Raw genomic sequence first — 18,624 nt, 5'->3', positions numbered from 1 at the left:
GTATGTGGGGCTCTCCAAATGTAGCTGGATTGCCAACTTCTATCATCGTTCCCCATTGACTGCTGGTTGGGGAGAGTCAATGGTCCTGATTTGGCAGAGACAGTCCCAGTTATCCTGTCTGAGAGAAGAGGAAAGAAAGAGGCAGAATTTTGTCCTTCCCAGTAGACTCAGACAAAAGCAAACTACTATTGCAGCCTCTCCTAACTTGTGTATTCTTCCTCAATAATTTTTCCTAGCATGACAACACTGGTTTTGCTTGGCCTGTTTGCAACAATTGAAGTCAATTTCCAGCAATGGAAGTAACCCAAGGACAAAGGGAGAAAGTAATAGTAGGAGAAAGAAACTGGGACATTTTAAAAGCAGCTGGAAAACATGGGATGGCAGAGGATTAAGTGCATGCTTAGTTAGGAGTTATATGCTGCTGTGTTCAATCAGCCCTAACTATGCAGAGGATTTTGGCCTTATAGTTCTCTAAGTGGGTGACAAATCTGGGGAATTTGTGTATGTATGATGAAGAAATGCTACCCTCTTCATTCCTATTTGTTTTGCAACTGACCAGGATCAGGAGATGAGGAACGAAAGAGGAAGAATTGCCTTTTGTGACAAAGGCCAGTTGAAAGTTCAAAAGGCTGAAGCTTGATAAAGAAATTGTTGCCAGGAATGATGTTTTTAAGCAGAGCAAGATCCTGGGCTAAACACAAACCATTGCTGATCAGAGTTCAGTTCTTCTTCTTTGAACAGGGTGACCAGCATTTCAGTGCATTTTTATTAGTAGTGGGTGATTTTCCTGGCATGAAATAACAGGAAATCCTCAATCTGCTAAAATTTTACATGTTGGGTTGCTGTTAAAGGCAAGGGAGCACTGGTTGTTAAAACATTGTCCATACCCAATTCTTCAAACTAAAGTCAGCCATAAAATCCATAAAGTAGGCTGTTTCTGTACTGAACATTTATGAAGCTGGGATCATGGAAGAGAGTGCAAGAGCGGCGGCAGCCCCAGTCACACAATTGCAAAGACATGCAATAATGGCTAGTCACAGACAGATATAATTCCATTTTCTTTAACAAATGTGATTGTGGCGAGAATGGAGCTTGTGCGGTAACATCTCTTGTGGGATAGACAACAAGAAATTACTATGATGTGTTTGTTTAGGATTCCAGTCACTTTATTCTATTCATCTCCAAATCCAATGTTCATCCCTACCAACTGCTGGGATTCCTTTCAATTCTATAATAATTCTGCACCCACTCTTTGTACTCAGCCCTCAATGGGCTATAATTGGGGTTCACTGCCTGTTTAGTACATAATTTTTGTAGACTGACAAACCTTGGATTTCTCCAAGATAGTTAAGACCTTGTGTAAGGGTAATGTCATTTTGGCTAACAAAAAAGCTAGCAACATGAATATCAGGGTGAATGGTTTAGAGATACATAGCCCTTCATATCCACAGATTTTTTATCCATGGATTCAAGCATCCACTGTCAAAGGATTGGAATAACTGGAAAAAATGTTGGATGCCTTTGATTAAATTCGTGGAAGCAGATAGAAATATTAACAACTTTCAATGTTAAAGTAGAACCAACGATTACAGACTACAGTATTGTATCATATCTGAAATAGTATATTCTGATATATGTTGTAGTTCTCTTTTTTGTTTGTTTGTTTGTTTTGTCATGTTTTGTCTTGTTTTTTACGTGATGATTGTTGATGTTTTTTAATCAATAAAAAACTTTATAAAAAAAAGAAAAAATATGTAAATTCCAAAAAGGGAAACCTTGGTTTTGCCATTTTATATAAGGCACACCATTTTACTGTGCCATTGTATTTAATGGGACTTGAGCATCCAGATTTTGGTATCCATGGGGGTCCTGGAACCAAATCCCAGCAGATACCAAGAGCTCACTGTATTCTCTAAGACTTGTTCTATTTAAAAAAGCTGGCTCTTAGAGCAAGTTCAACTAGTGAGGGAATGGTGATAACTTGTAGTACAAAGCAGTCCTAAGATCAGTCAAATCACTTATCTCTTTATGCTAGATTCACAATGTCAGTTGATCCAGATAGCAAGCAGCAAAACATCTCAGGGGCTGTTAGGCTTTTAAATGTAGCTTACTAAACTCAGCAACCAAAGCTGCAAGAAGATAAACATCAGCACCTTTTGACTGTGTATTGCTTCTTGGTAAGGGGCTGGATTGGATGGCCCTTGTGGTTTCTTCCAACTCTATGATTCTTGCTAATCTCTGTAAATCATGCTTGTTATTTCAAGGCAATGGCATCACAAGTGGGGTGCGGACCGCACCAGGTGACATCCTAAGTGGTGTGTGTAAAATACTGAAGAGATGGGGTGAGTGGGGTGAGGGTCAATGGGAGGAGAAAGAGGAGGCCCCAGGTTTTTTTTAAAGTAAAATTTCAAATTTCAAATTTTTATTTTTAAATTTTTTATTTTTTTTTAAAAAAATCACATTTTACCAAATTTTCATTTTAATCACAAGAAACTTTGTATATGTAAACACATTTATTTTGTAATTTAAAGATCATTTTAATTTTGCCAGTTGTTTATATCACAACTATTACCATTAGATTCAGTGACATATAGGAATTATGATTTATGATAATTTAGTAAAAAACAAACGTTACTAAGGATTCTGTATGAGTGTAGTATGGGAGGAGGTCAATGGGGGCAGATGATACCATGAGTTACTGCACTAGGTGACACCAACCCTAGTGATGCCACTGTTTCAAGGGAAATTATGGCGGGATACAGACCGCCGCTTTGCGGCGGTCTCCCGCCGGCGCCATTTGCTCCGCGAGGGAGCCGCAGCAGCCAAACCGCGCGGCTCCCGCGCGGAGCAAAAAAGAAGCTCCATTTCGGAGCTTCTTTTTGCGGCGCCTTTATGACGTCGCGAGGCGCCTGGCGCGGACTCGCGATGTCATAGGCGCCGCGACACGTACGGACGCTCAGCGTCCGATACGTAAACATGGCGGCGCCCATGTGGAAGGGGCGCCGCCATGTTGTACGTATTCTATACGTACTAGGGTTAGGGGGGTGCGGAAGCACCGCCCCTTCCTAACCCTAGTACGTATAGAAGACGTACTTTATGGCGGTCTGTATCCCGCCAAAATCAGCTACTAAGGAGAAAACCAACAAAAACTTTACTCCTCCTCTGCATAGCAATGAGAGTTGCCATTTTTCTCCCTAGCAAGACTCCTGCTTGGTTTCATTTTCACACCAAGGAAAACTGCTGCTTCTCTATAGCTACTTCTTGTTTTTTGTGAATTGTTAGAAACATACCCTAAAACAGTGGGACAGAACTTAAAAGAGAATCATTTAAAGATTATGAACAGGTGGTACATTACCCCCTGGAGGTTGAAGAAGATGTTTAAAGTTTCTGACGGAAAATGCTGGAGATGTCATACAGAGAATGGGACATTTTTCCACATGTGGTGGAAATGTAAAGAGATTCAAAGATTCTGGAAAATGATACATAAGTCCTTGCAACAGATTTTGGGTATCCAAATTCCGTTGAACCCAAAACTGTTTTTGTTGAACATAACTTCTCTGTTGGAATCAAAAGATGAAGCTCAAAATTAGAGAATACTTTTATATTTAATTACGGCGGCTAGAATAGAAATAGCGAGATTTTGGAAGTCCAGCGAGGTCCCAACATGGGAGAGCTGGATGATGAGAATTAATGAATATAGAGAAATGGACAGAATATCTTGTTTGGTGCAAAATCGGGATAATAAGAAAAGAAAGGAAGCATGGAAAAAAATCTTGGAGGGGTGGGAAAGGGTATGGGACTTAGATATCTCTCTGTTAGAAATGTAAAGACTTTTTATTTTAGTACAATAAGGAGGGGAAACTTGAGTAGGTGAATAGGGAAGAAAGGAGGAGTAATATAATATTACTGTAATAATATCGATGGTTTTTTCATTATTCTCTTCTTTTCTTTTTGTAGAACCATACTTACACTTGGACATTAATGGATAATATTAAGATTATTTAATTATTACTGTCACTATTTTTGGCCAGAGGGCCCATGAAAAGATGAAATTGATGTGTTTAGTTCTATTATGTCTAAAGTAAAGATAAGATAATAGTTAAGTTGTAACAGAATTAATCAGTAACAAGGGTTAATGTTGCTGAGAGGAAAGCTTACAGTTATTATGATTAATGAACTTTGGAGAAACATGTTTATTAAAGAAAAATGGACATCAATTTGGAAATGAGGTTTCAGAAGAAGAGATATCATAGATTCGCCCACCGAAAGACAGACAAGGAAGTATGAACTGGGTTAAGAAGAACTTTATTTGGTTTTCATTTTAATCCATATGGATATTGTCAAATTTCTGCAATTTTATTTTATGGAAAATTTAATAAAGATTATTAAAAAAAAAAAAGAAAAAAAAAGAAACATACCCTAAAACATTTCACAGATGAAAAGTGGGAGACATGTGTTCAAGCAACATCAGAGTGTGGTCAAGATGGCAAACCTTATTAAGAAGGAAGAACACACAATCTAGGGGAGACTGCAGCAGTTGGCTTTTGCCTGAGGCCACTGGGAAGAGCAAAAATGTGCTCCCTTCCCTCCACTCTGTTGAGCTGAGTACAAATTGCTTTTTCCACTCTGAACTAAGTTTACATCAATTGAAGTAAGGTGAGGATAAAGGGGGGAAGTGGGAGGAAGAGAAAGAAAGTGGGACATTTTCAAAGCTGCTGGAAAAGTGGGAAGACATAATTCATCAGGACAATCCCTGCCAAATTGGGACAATTAGCATGTGTGTAGAAGCATAGGGAGGCCCATCCAGAAGAAAAGTCATATTATTCAGTGGCGCCATCAGGAAAGAACTTCATGGCAAAAGCCACCTCTACCCATTCAACAGGGTAAGCTGGTGGGACCCTGAACTGGTGGCCACATAAATGATGTAACACAGCTCATCATCTTTAAAAGAGGAGAGTCTCAAACTGTCAAATTGTACTAAAGCTATTCTGGCATAGCTTTAATTGCAGATGGGGAAGGTAGTTACACTTTGGAGGCTGAATGAGAAAAATAATTTCCTTACACAAGCTTTCGTGGACTCCAATTCATTTCATCAAATGCTTAATCGGTTATCTTACTGTGTTAGTTTGGGAGGGGTAACTAGAGAATAATTAAGTAATATTTCAAAATTATTGTTACATTATTCTTGTAAATGAGATATTTTTATTGTTATCTACAAAATTCACTTTTTAAAGGTGTCTGAAGACATTTTAAGGAGCATATTACTAAGAAATTTGATAGCTAAGAAGTTTTATGTCGTTCTCTTATTCTGAGAATCATGCAGCCCTCCAGATGCCATTGGGAACAGGAACAGGTCTAATGGTTTGAAGATTTAGATTGAACATGAGAAGGAATATCTTGACAGTAAGAGCAGTTCCGTAATGGAAACAAATGCATAGTGAGGTGGTGGGATCTCCTTCTCTGGAAGTCTTCAAAAAGAGATGGACAGCTACCTGCTGGGGATGATTTCACTCAGTGATTCCCAAACTCTAGTCTTCAGGGGTATTGGATTTGAGTTCCCAGAATCCCAGAACATTGGCCAAGATGGCTGAAACTTCTGGGAGCTGACGCCCAAAACACCTGGAGACTAGAGTTTGGGAATAATCACTGCTTTAACTGGCGATCCTTCACTGAACAGTGGGATGGACTCCTGCCTGGAAGGGCCCTATGAGGTCCCTTTCAACTCTCTATGATTCTACTTTTTGACACTACTGTATAATGAGTAACAGGAGCAAACTGATTTTGAAAAGTAACTTTCTAAACTCTGCTTTGCTCTAGTCCCAGAGAGAAATCTGTCCCTTGCAACACCCAACTTTTTTTTATTGTTGTCCACCAATGCTGTTGACAAGAATTGTTGCTACACTGCTTGAATCTCTTCCTCTTCTTCCACCCCCATCTTTTAACCACAGCTGGAGGAAGTACCCTGTTTTTCTAACCCTCTCACCCAGCTTTTCCAAGCAGCCAAAGTAACTGTGCCTTAAACCACACTTGTCTAGAGAGACAGCCAAAAATGTATCTGCAAAAAAAGCTTCATGCACTGACTGACAGCTGGCATGATGTAGTGCTTTGTGTGGCACCTGGACTTGGAATGTCTATAAAACTCTGTGGTGACCTTGGACTGGACCTACTTCACAAGGTTGTTGTGAGGATAAATTGGGATGTGAAGAGCCATGTGGCCAAATTGAGCTCATTGGAGGAAAGGCAGCATAAACACTGGATGGAATAAACATCCAGTGTGGAATAGTGTTTTGAGTGATGGACTAGGACCCCATTTGTTTGTCTTTTTGGCCATCCACAGGATCCTCAGCACTCTTTTTCAGCACCACATCTCCAATGCATTGATTTTCTTCCTAATTTGTTTCTTCCCAACTGTCCCGCTCTCACATCCAAACATGGTAAACAGGAATAAAATGGCTTGTATGAGTCTAACCTTTGTGCTCAGTTGTATATCTTTGTATTTTAGGATCTCTTCTAGTTCTTTCATAGCCACCCTCCCTATTCTTACTGTATATACTCATGTGTGAGTCTAGAAATGTTAGTAAAAAAATTAACCCAAAAAACCTGAGTCAAGTTATCCATGCATCAATGTAAGTACTGTACTTTAACCTTTGAAAGGCAAGAATGTAATCTGCCCTGAAAGCACTGATCCCCCTCTACACTTTCATCTATTCAGCCTGTAATGTGAGCACAGCTATACCTGCTGGAATTTTGTAAGTTCTTTGGCATTGTTTTCCACTGTTTGATCCTTTAGATCCTTTGTTAAGTGCCCCTAAGTTTTACCCTGTAATTATTGTTATAGTGTGAATTATTGTGAAGTCAGTTTGGCTGTTGAACCTTTGGACATTCACACTCCCACTCTCCCTGCTGCCAACCCAGGTATTCCACATATAAAACAGGTTTTCTATTCTGCTGCCCTTTGCCAAGGAAGACTCATAAGTATCAAGAGACTGCATGAACTCAGAATGAAGATCAGAATGGAGTTGGTGAGAGCATGAAAATGATTGCAAAATGTGTCTATTTGGGGCAAATATGCTGATACAATACAGTGGGTAGAAGGCCAAATATAGGAAGTTGCCTGATATGAGTTAGACAGCTAGGTCCATGTAGTTCAGCACTGGATTTCCCTGATTGGCAAGAGCTGTGAAAGGTTTCAATCTAGGGACTTCCCACTCCCAATGATAGATGTCAAAGATCAAATGTGGGATTTTAGCATGAAACATGTGCTCTTCCCACAGAGCTTTAAAAAGTTCTTCTTTTTGAAACTACAACTCCCAGAATCTTCCATATAGCATGGTCACTTCTGGCACTTTCCCTACCACAGGCATCAATTTACTCCATTCATCTGAGGAAGTAGACCAAGTCCACACACTTACATTACAATGTCTTTTGCTCACTTAGGAAATTATCACACCAGGGCCAATTGTACAACAATCATACTATTTGAAGATAACGGAAGCATAGCGATATAGTGATCGGTATTTTCACACAGTTGGGCATTTGTGCAATTGCATTCTGCATACATCCATTCTTGTATCATTAGTATGTCGTTATTGAATGTATCACACATGTGCCACTTTGATGCTACTGTGCATGCCTCAAAATCATTGTTCCGTCCCAAATAGAAGAAAATAACGTTTATATATTTAACAAAATTATTTTTATCCAGTTGAAAGAAGATCATGCCCTACACCTCAAAAGAGGAGAGAAATCCACTCCAAAAACAATGCTAGCAGTAAGAATGAATTGCCAGTACTGAAATGCACTCTAGGAAACGGTCCTGCATTACTCCACAGTAACGAGAATGAAGCGCTATTGGCAAGCCATTCATGGTTTCCCCCCCCTGTAAATAAGAAGTTATAGGAGCATTCCTTGTTGGTCATAGGAGAAATATGGGATGAGCACAACACCATGTGAAAATCTTCCTGCGATCATGTAAACATGACAGGAGCATTACATTTTTCTCCCATTTCTCATCCCCGTGTGATAATCTCCTACATCTCAAAGGTGCTACAAGATCCCTTTGCACTACTACTGAGTTACAAAACTTTCCTAAACTTTAGCTGAGGACTAGATCTTCTTCCTCAGCCATTCTGCCCCGTCTCCCTGGAACCAACACAAACATACACACACCTCTTTGCAATATATTTTCTGACCTTTCTGTTCAAATAGGCTTTTAATGAGTAATTGCTTGCAGTGAGATATTTTATTGGCAGGTGCTTTGTTATGTTTTTCAAGGATTTTATACTTTTAAAACGATAAATTGATGATTTCTTTAAGCATGTTTTAATTTTCATTGTCAGGTATTTAGCTAATCTTGCTTTTAGCCTTTGTGAATCACTTGGGTCCCATGCTGGGAAAAGGGTGGCAAATAAACCAACACACACAAATACAAATGCAGACACACTTACACACACTAACAACACACACACACTGAATTTTTGAGACTTTGTTGGCTCCAAAACTCCAACCTGCTTACTATACTTACTATTCCCTGATGTAATAGCCATAAAAGCAGATTTTCTGTCTTGTCTTAAGAAATTTTACCAACATTGTGCAATCATTAGCATGGTGGACTAGGACTAGGGAAAATACATGTCCTAGTTTCCACATGGCCATAAAAAGTAATCCTAGGTCCATCCCTTCTCTTTCAGACAAATCTAGAAAATTCTAAACCTCACACAGCCATAAAATTAATTGAGTGACCATCTAGTCATGTTCTTGTTAGATTAATCTGCCTCACAGGGTTGTTGTCATGAAAAAAAATGTAGGATGGACTTACCTTGAAGCACTAATCCAATAATCAGTGTCCAGAAACAGAGCGGCAATGGTGTGCCAGCCATGGTGGAATGGCATAAAAGGCACAGAGTCTTACTTTCTTGAGGGCTTTTGACAAAGGCAAGCGACAATGTCCCACAGAACAACAGAAAGAAGCAGAGGAGAGTGGAAAGAGGACTAAGGCTTGCTTCTGAATTTCAAAATTGTTGCTTTCTCTCTCCACTTGGTTCAAAAAGGAGGGGTAACATGTGGGGAAGAGAGGAAAGCAAGGCTGAAGAAGGCTTTTCTTCCTGTGCTGGCACATAATGTGGCGAAAGGCTTGAACATGCATCAGGTGGCCCCTGAGCAATGAGGAACTGTGTTACATCAGCAAAATCTCCAAGTCAGAGGAAGACTTTGGCATCTGATCACTAGGCATGGGTCTTCTACTGTCATTATGACAAAAAGTATTGATAATGTTGACCAGGACACATGGACACAAAAGGATGGGGGCACACACATACATTAGTCCGTAACATTTATTTCATGTTCGGAGATGTTTCTTGAATGGATAATTAATAATCACAGAAAGAGTCTTGCGCCAGTCCTCTGCAGGATGTATGTGCGTGTGTGTGTGTGTGTGTGTGAGAGAGAGAGATGTGATAAGCTATATGACAAAACAGCCGTTTGATGAATGCACATAAAAGCAATTGTGAAACAGAATTTAAAAAAAAAACAAGCACAAGGAGTCCATCTCAGGGAGAAGATTGAATGGCTGAAAGACATAGGATCTAAAGGAATACCTTTGGCCCTCTGTATCCACAGATTCTTTAGCCATGGATTCAACCATCGACAGTTTTAAAATATTTTTTAAAAAATTCAAAAAGCAAACCTTGATTTTGCCTTTTTATGTAAGGACACCATTTCACTACACCACTGTATTTCATGGGACTTGAGGATCCATGGATTTTGGTATGCACGGGGGTGGGGGTGGGTCCTGGAACCAAACCCCAGTGGAAACCAAGGGCCCACTGTACTTAAAAATGATGAAGAGATTACAGAGATGTTAAATGAATTATTTGTGGTTGCAAGCATTCTAGAGTAGGGAGAAGTTAGGATCTCTAACCACTGCACACACAAAGGAAATATATTAAAGGTAGGGAGTGCTGGTGGTGCAGTGGTTAAACGCCGGTAATGCAGCAACTCACTCGCAGTCGCAAGGTTGTGAGTTCGATCCAGTCAGGGGCTCAGGCTCGATTCAGCCTGGCATCCTTCTGAGATCACTAAAATGAGTACCCAGCTTGTTGGGGGCAATTAGCTTACATATTGTAAGCTGTAATCCACCAAACAGTGATACCTTTATTGGCCAACTGAAATGCACAGTAAACTTGCTGCAAGCTTTCGAAGCTCCACTGGCTTCTTCATCAGACAAGATGTTACAAACCAAACAGCAGAAAAGAATTGGCGATGTTAGTAAGATGTCAGCATTTGTTGTTTCTGCCCTTAGTTAAGATGGTACAAGGAGGGTAAATTTTGCAGACTCGTTCTTCCTCCTTCTGGCCATGTGGGAATTGGGAGTTTAACAAAGTCTAGGAAATTTAAAGCCCAGTTGCATATCTACAGGGCTCTTGTAAAGTGCTTAGGGAGTGCTTAAGTGCACTGATAAGCGGTATAGAAATGTATTTTCTATTTGTACTTGCTATGGTACTGGAGCCCTCTCCAGTTTTCACTCTGTCATGTGTGATTATTTCAAAGATTGTCAAGTAAACTTATTTTTTTTCTGTCAAATAGTTTTGAACCAGGATGTTTTGTTTCCTGAGACACAGCAGCAAATAGTGTCATCTCCTCCCTTAAGCCATGGAGCCTCTTAACCAAAGCTAAACAAATAATTTTGGCAAATTTAATACAAATGAGTGGGGAAAGTATCTCTCCCCATCCGTGGCAGTAATGATACAACACAAAGGAACTATTTGCAACTCTTTCCTGACAAAGCAACTATTTACAACTCCTTCTGCCTCATGGTAGGGCTGGCCCTACTGGCAAAATGGTGCACAACTGGTGCACAACATTAAACTACATTACACTTTACTAACTATGTTTGTTAGGTGAGACCGTGAGTAGAGGAAAGGCAAGCAGGCTAGTATATGCATGCAGGCATCGAACAACTTGATAAAAAGTGGTGACATTTCAGAAGTGACGGTAACCAACCAACCACAGGTGGAAAGCAGAGGAGGGAAATGAAAGCGGGGCTGCCAATTGGAGATCAAGATGCCTTGATAAGAAGCGCAGAATTGGCTTCCTGTTTCACCGCGACAGGAAGTGGATGTCAAAGAGGCGACAAGGTGCATAGACATCTTTGCAGCGTCTTTCCAATACAACCAAGTCGTTTCCAACTATGGTAAGAATCCAGAAAACAACCTCCTCCTCCTCTCACTTTTTGGGGGGCTTTATTTCCATTTAGTGCTTCCTCCTTAAAAGATTGTAGGTATCCCTCCAAATACCCCTCCAGGAATCCCCCGAGAGAGGGATGTCTCCTGATGTTGCTCTTTCCTTGTGTCTCAGGATAAAGACTACGTTGGGTTTGCCACCCTGCCCACCCAGGTCCACCGAAAGTCTGTGAAGAAGGGTTTTGATTTCACTCTGATGGTGGCAGGTAAGGATTTTGAGCACCAACCGTCTCTGTCCTAGCTAGTGTTGCCAGATTTCTAAAACAACAATCAGGAACAATCGAAATTCATGACATGGAGGGTTGACAGTCAGGAAGTAGCTATGAATAAGTTTGTATTCTGCTGAAAGATCGAGTGAAAGGATTGAGTTTAGTTCAATTAGCCACAAATTTAACTGCAACATAAGCATATTGTCCACATTCATGATTCACACACTGAAAAAACTGGGATTTTTTGGCATCTGCTTCACTCTATTTGTTACTGGTGTGTGCCTTCAAGTTGTTTCCAGTTTATGGCAACCCTAAAGCAAACCTATCATAGAGTTTTCTTGGCAGGTTTCTTCAAAGGGGGGCTGTCATTGCCATCCACCAAGGATGAGAGAGTGTGACTTGCCCAAGGTCACCCAGTGGGGTTTCATGGCCAGCCCTGGTCTCCCAGTGTCCTAGTCCAACATCCCAAAAGAAGGTCTTTCCAGGCCTCAAACAGGAGACATGGCATATAATAAGGGACACCCAGCTGCCTGTCCTATAAAGGACAAGCTTTCTGATCCTCATGTAAGGGACAGCCCTGATAATAAGGGACACATAGCAGCTCTAATCCTAGCACACTGTGAAAGCCCTTTTCCTGGCCTTTGCCTCCTGGAGTTCCTTCTGCTTCTGAAGTGAAGACAGAACCTATGGCTTCCCCCTTCTTTCTGTTTGTGTGGACTAGGCTTAGATGGTGAAAAGTGATTGTTTGATGAAAGGGCTAGTTTGTCTCCTTCTTGCTTAAAGGTAACTTCACAGCTCGAGAAAGTTACTTTTTGAGATGAAGGCTGCTGCCACACTGCAGATTTAATTCAGTTTGCCACTGCTTGAACAGTCATGGCTCCATTATATGGAATCCTGGGACCTGTAGTTTGTTGTGGAACCAGAACTCTGTGACAGAGAAGGCTAAACATCTCCCAAAGCTACAAATCCCAGAATTCTGTAGTGTTGAACCATGGCAGTTAAAGCAGTATCAAACTGCTATTTCTGCTGTGTAGAGTCAGCCTAAGCCTTTCCGATGGTCAGGAGCAGGGTATAAAAATGCTTCAACCAATATCTAACAGCTCCTCCCTTAAGAACTTCAGAATCAACATTTTATATTTTCATTCACTTCTTAGGAGAATCTGGACTGGGAAAATCCACTCTTGTCAATAGCCTTTTCTTGACAGATCTATATAAAGACCGTGTGCTTCCAGATGCTCAAGGTAAGTAGAATGACAGCTGTTATGATGTGTGACAGAGAGGATAGAGAGCAAATCTGATTGGGAGAATATAATCTTGACTACTGTCCTCCCATCTTCCTCGCTTCACAGACAAGATTCCCCAGACTTTGGAAATTGTCAAACATGCCATTGATACTGAAGAGAGAGGGGTGAAAGTCAAACTGACAGTGATCGATACCCCAGGATTTGGGGATGCAGTGGACAACACTGAGTGGTAAGAGGGGTCTGGGCATATGGGTGTACCTCTGTAGTTTTGTGGAAATGTACAGAATTATTTCAGATTCCACATTTTGAATATGTAAGCCTCAACCCTAGTTCTGGCTAGCTCTGGTATGTTCTTTAATTATGGTATGGTTAGGATCCCAAGCATACAGTGAAACCCTGGTTTAACTGATGAGGTAAAGTTTTCGCCAAGGAAGTATATACAGAGAGGCATCAAAAGGACATATCTATCAGCTTATCATCTCCATTTGAGGCTGGAGAAACAGCTGATTCAGTGCATCTGTTTTAGCAGAGGGAAGTTGGATTTACCGTATATACTCGACTGTAAGTTGATCTCATGTATAAGTCGAGGGCAGGTTTTGGGGCCCAAATTAGGGATTTTGATATGACCCATGGATAAGTTGAGGGTAAAACATAGGGGCATATAACAAAAGATCTAAAGGATGAAACAAAGGAAAACAGTGCCAAAGAAGTTACAAAATTCCAGTTGGCAAAACTGTTATTGCTCACACTAAAGGCTTGATGGATGAGAGAATAGAAGGAGGTCAGTACCTCCAAGACAGATTGCACTCCTTGTTTTCACCTGACGATGATTTCTTTCCTTTATAAGAGTTAAAGTACTGCAACTACATTGACCCATGGAAAAGCTGACTTAGGTTTTTTGGGTCAATTCTTTTATTAAAATTTCTAGACTTATACATGAGCACATAAGTGAACCTGTGACTGACTACATTTCATTATTCTATTACATTTTTCAATTCCAGTTGAGCCATTTCATTCCTGAATGTTCAAATCATTTTTCTTTAATCCAAAGTAGCTTTGAAATGGGAGAGGAAGCCCACATCCATAATGCTATTGAACTACATCTCCCATCATACCTGGTGAACATGGCCAAGGATGATAAGCGGTATAGTCCAACACCTGAAAGGTCACAGAATAGCTGTCATGGTGTAGGCGTTCACTGAACTCTACATTCAAGTGACTGTTTTTTCATACCACAATCTCATTTCCTGTATTGCCATGTACTTTATATGTATTATGCTACTAGAGAGGTCCCTTCCCCACCACCACTCCCTTCTCCTTTTGTGTCGTGTCTTGTTAGATTGTAAGCCTGAGGGCAGGGAACCGTCCAATTAAAAAGATTGTACAGCGCTGCGTAAATTTACAGCGCTTTATAAATAACGGTTAATAATAATAATAATAATAATAATAATAATAATAAAAGTTCAGACTCTGAAATTTAAATATTAAACCCCAAAGGACATTTGAAATTTCCAAGTCTTGTTGAAACAATACTGAATGCTAATGCGTTTACTTTTTCTTCTAAAACCTTTAATCCAGCAACATCTCTAATTTGAAATCTTTTGTCTTTAAAAAAAATTAAGTCTGCACAATTCAAATGAATACATTATATAATTGCAATTTTTTGTGTGTATTCTTTTGACTATGGTTTAGAAACTCTCTCCAAACCTCAACCCCTTTCCTTTCTTTTTCCAGCTGGAAGCCGATTGTCCATTATATCGATTGCCAGTTTGAACAGTATTTTCGTGACGAGAGCGGCTTGGACCGCAAGAACATTCAGGACGGACGTGTTCACTGCTGTCTATACTTCCTGTCACCTTTTGGACATGGGTAGAATATATGAAAACTTAGGACTCTGGTTTAGCAGCAACAGGGAATTGTACATATCTCTTGGATGGTTAGTAGTTGTCCAAGTGAAAGGCAACAGGAGCTTAGTTTGAGCTGACCTGGTACAGCAATTATATTCAGCTCTTAGCAAAATGTTGGGGCAGATCAGATGAGGATAAAAGTACCATCAAGCATGTGCCAAATGCCTTTGCCGCTGATTATAGTTCAAGGGTACAGTGGGCCCTTGGTATCCATTGCAGTTTGGTTCTAGGACCCCCTGTATATACCAAAATCTGTGGATGCTGAAGTCCCATTAAATACAATGGCATAGCAAAATGGTGTCTGTTATATACAATAGCAAAATCAAGATTTGCTTTTTGGAATTTGTAAAACGTTTGATTATTTTCAAGCCGTAGATGCTTGAATCTGTGGGTAAAAAAACCCTGTGGATACAGAGGGGTAACTGTACAATATTAGATCTGTTTACACTCTAGACACTAAATACAGGGGCCACAAAAGTGTGGTCCAGGTGCCATATGTGACCCACAGGTCACACTTTGCCCAACTCAGTTTAGAGCATGGGAAACCTCCTTTTTTTACTGTAATACCCAGAATTCCCCAGAAAGCATGACCATACTGCCTGGGGTATTCTGTATGCTGCAGTAAAATGGTGTCCCTTATATAAAATGGCAAAATCAAGGTTTGCTTTTGGGAATTATATCTATTTTCACACTGTGGATGGTTGAATCAGTGGATATGGAGGGCAGACTGTGCATCTGGAGAAAATAAAGCTTGAACATTGGCAGCCCCTGCCCCCCGGGCTGCAATTTGAAATAAATGAATGATTGGGGGAAAGTATCAGCATGTCCTTGACCACAAGTCAGTGCAAAAATTGGGCAGACACTGTACAGTAGGAGTTAGGTTACAGTAGGAGCTTGGGGAAGAAAAAGTAGGATAGGAAACAGGCTCTCTAAATAATTTGGACGCAGATGTTACATCACTCTCTCCTGTTATTCCTCTCTCACAGCCTCCGCCCCTTAGACATTTCATTCCTTCGAGCCATCCATGACAAAGTCAATATTGTGCCAGTGATTGCAAAGGCAGACTGCTTGACTCCAACAGAGGTGCAGTGTAAGAAAGAGAAGGTGAGCTTAATTTAAGGAGGTGCTGACGTTCCACAGATCTACCCAGGAGGGAACCCACTTTTCCGAAGCAGGTGTCTTATTCCAGTGGTTCTCTGGATGATTTGGACTTCAGCTTTCAGGAGCTCCAGACCTCATGGCCTGTGGTTAAGGATTCTGGGAGCTGAAATCCAAAACATCTGGAGGAGCCAGGAGAGCCACTGTCTTAGTGGACATCTTGTGACAACTCTGTTATCTCTAGTGCTTTGTTGTGGATATGTTCCAACTTATTGCCACTGCCAAATTATGGATGCCCTGTCATCATTTTTTTGGCATGACTGAGTCAGACAGGATGACTAGACATCCTCCTTTTCCAGGATGTGTCCTACATTTCAGCCTTCTGTCCAGGAGCAATTCCAAAATGTCCTTCATTTTGAGCATGAGTGAATTTATCTTTATATTAGTGTTTTTAGCTTCCATTTTGCAATGTCCAACATTTTGTGATGCCTTGCCCTCTTTTGTGGTTATGACATCTGGTCACCCTGGCTTCAGAGGATGTTTGCCATAGTCTTTCTCTAAGGCTGAGAGAGTGTGACTTCCCAGAGGTTACCCAGTAGGTTTCTCTGACTGAGTAGAGATTTAAACCCTGGTTTCTTGAAGTCTTAGTCCATTGTTTAAACCACCATACCATGCTAGCTTTCACACTGGTGCCTAGTTCCTCCTAATCCCACTTGTGACCCCATCTTTTCCACAACTACACTTCTGACTCCACTTCTTGCACAACTTCTTTCAATTCCTTTGGATGAACAGATACGGCATGAGCTACAAGAAAATGGTATCAACATTTACGAGTTCCCTGAATGTGACTCAGATGAAGACGAAGAGTTCAAAGCTCAGGATGCTGAGATGAAGGTGAGAATTGAACGGGAGGTAGTGTAGACCTATGAATGTGAGAATTGAATGGGAGGTAGTGAAGGGATACATAGCGGGGTGGGAAATAGTGCACTAAGTCTTATGGGTCCACTTGGTGTTCTTCCTACAGCGCAGCATCCCCTTTGCTGTCATTGGATCTACTCAGGTGGTCAGAGAGCTGAAGGACAAAGTGTTCAGGGGAAGGCAATATCCCTGGGGGACAGTGGAAAGTAAGTTGCATTAAAATAGAAGGTTCAGTAGAAGGTGCCATGTCGCAGGCAGCTACTGATGACTTCATGTTCTGTTACTCCTCAGTGGAAAACTCTGCTCACTGTGACTTCCTCAAACTCCGAGAGATGCTGATCCAAACCCATATGCAGGATTTAAAGGATGTGACCCATGAGGTTCATTATGAGAACTACCGTGCACAGTGTATTCAGAGTCTGACCAGAACTGGGGCTCGGGATCGCAGCAGCCGCGCGTAAGCCATTTCTGACTCCCTGCATTGGACAGAGGCCAAAGGGTTAATTAAGAAATGAACAGAGACAGACAATGTATCTACATTGTACAAATAATGCAGTTTGACACCACTTTACTGGCTGTGGCTCCATGCTATAGAATCCTGGAATTTATCATTTTGTGAGGCCCCATCACTCTTCGGGAAAGAAGGCTAAAGACCTTGTAAAACTACAAATTGCAGGATTCTATAGGATGGAGCTGTAGCATTTAAAGTTGTGTCAAACTGCATTAATCTACAGTGTAGGTGCTCCATGTGTGGATTCTGATGAACAACTTGTTGTGTGCCGTTAAGATATTCCAACTTATGTTGTCCCTAAGGCAAAGCTATCATAGCGTGTTCTTGCAAAGTGGGCTTTGTCTTTGCTTCGGTCTGAGGCTGAGAGTGTGGCTTACCCAAGCTCCTTATTGCTTCCCTAGCAAATTGTCCCGTCAGAGTGCTACTGAGCTGCCACTCCTGCCCCTGGCTGAGACGGAGAAACTGATTCGTGAGAAGGACGAGGAGGTGAGTTGCAAAAGGGGGCATGGATGGGCATTGAAGGCCTTGTATTTTCCCTCAGATCTAATGAGTGTTGCAGATTTGCATTCAATAACTGGCTTTTTTTCCATTTAGAGTATTTGTACCCCTGTTCTTCAGGCTTAGACTCAAGGGGATGGCAGTGAAGGACAGGATTAAGTCCAGCAGATACTGCCAGTTCTTCTCTTCCTCTGATGCAAAGGCAGTTGGGATGATGGGGGCCCTTCCATCTTCTTCTGGACCTAGGCATGATGGAAATGTGCCTACCTCTTCTTCTCTCTGTCATGTGGAAGATGGATAAAAGTCACTAGCCTTCTTAATTTCTAGGCCCACTGCAGAGTAAAGACACCTGTCCTTTACAACCAGCATAGAAACATGGTAGAATGGTAGAAAAGGAAGACAGATTCTTCCTTCGTGATTCTTCTTGATGGACAAATGATGGTTGTTTTATTAGTTTTATAAAAGCCTGTTGAGCTTTGACCTGTCTGTACACTTAAGACATTCTTCAGGGGGAAACAAACTTCAGACTTCTCTGGACCATCTACTGAACTAGTGAAAACATGTACATGATTTGAAAGTTCTTAGTACAGAAATTTTAAGTTTGATTCCCTAAAGCCCCCTCAAGAAAATCTTAATTTCTCCCTTTCTTTTGTCCAGCTTCGTCGGATGCAGGAAATGCTACAGAAAATGCAGGTGCAGATGTTACAGAGCCAGGGGGAACAAAGCGACAGCCTCTAAAACACAACAGAACACTTTTGTCATATTGTTATAGAAATCCTAGAAGAAAAAGGAAAAGGCAAACACTCCATACTACTACTGCATAGTAAGGACCCAAAGTGGTCCATGAGTTTTGGCAAAGTCTGTGTCTGCTCTTTGCCTTTCAGGAAAGAGAATATACCACTTAAACTCTCCAATGGACTAATCTGTGTTTCCTTGATAGTCTACCAATTCTGCAGAATTTCACTGGCATAGTACTGCGTCAATAAACAGGCAAGAATG

General features: G+C 41.0%; 2 protein-coding genes across 2 annotated transcripts in view; one reads left to right on the top strand and one right to left on the bottom strand.

Moving 5' to 3' along the window:
- The window catches only part of ITGAL (integrin subunit alpha L), a 52,082-nt gene extending 43,037 nt beyond the window's left edge, over positions 1-9,045 (bottom strand). Inside the window, exon 1 of the mRNA XM_089480517.1 lies at positions 8,819-9,045. Coding sequence (XP_089336643.1) covers positions 8,819-8,879 — 61 coding nt within the window. The 5' untranslated portion in view covers positions 8,880-9,045. The remainder of the gene's footprint in view (positions 1-8,818) is intronic.
- Positions 9,046-11,118: 2,073 nt separating this feature from the next.
- On the top strand, positions 11,119-18,622 carry LOC149303820 (septin-4-like). Its single transcript, XM_089480022.1, has 11 exons — positions 11,119-11,191; positions 11,356-11,446; positions 12,604-12,690; positions 12,799-12,922; positions 14,428-14,562; positions 15,587-15,704; positions 16,491-16,592; positions 16,723-16,822; positions 16,908-17,073; positions 17,529-17,613; positions 18,283-18,622. The coding sequence occupies exons 1-11, from the start codon at positions 11,189-11,191 to the stop codon at positions 18,361-18,363; spliced, it is 1,092 nt and encodes a 363-aa protein (XP_089336148.1). The 5' UTR covers positions 11,119-11,188; the 3' UTR covers positions 18,364-18,622.
- The last annotated feature ends 2 nt before the right edge of the window (positions 18,623-18,624 follow it).

This window comes from Sceloporus occidentalis, unplaced genomic scaffold (genome assembly GCF_023333645.1).
Source record: "Sceloporus occidentalis isolate IW3139 unplaced genomic scaffold, rSceOcc1.0.p SCAF_14, whole genome shotgun sequence".
Taxonomy (NCBI): Eukaryota; Metazoa; Chordata; class Lepidosauria; order Squamata; family Phrynosomatidae; genus Sceloporus; species Sceloporus occidentalis.
This window is presented reverse-complemented; position numbering and strand designations above follow the sequence as displayed.

What these genes read in the sequence shown, in the direction of transcription:
- LOC149303820 (XM_089480022.1), top strand. An exon ending in GCAGTGGACAACACTGAGTG is followed by an intron (nt 12,923 to 14,427) that starts GTAAGAGGGGTC and finishes TTCTTTTTCCAG; the next exon opens with CTGGAAGCCGATTGTCCATT. An exon ending in TCCCTGGGGGACAGTGGAAA is followed by an intron (nt 16,823 to 16,907) that starts GTAAGTTGCATT and finishes GTTACTCCTCAG; the next exon opens with TGGAAAACTCTGCTCACTGT.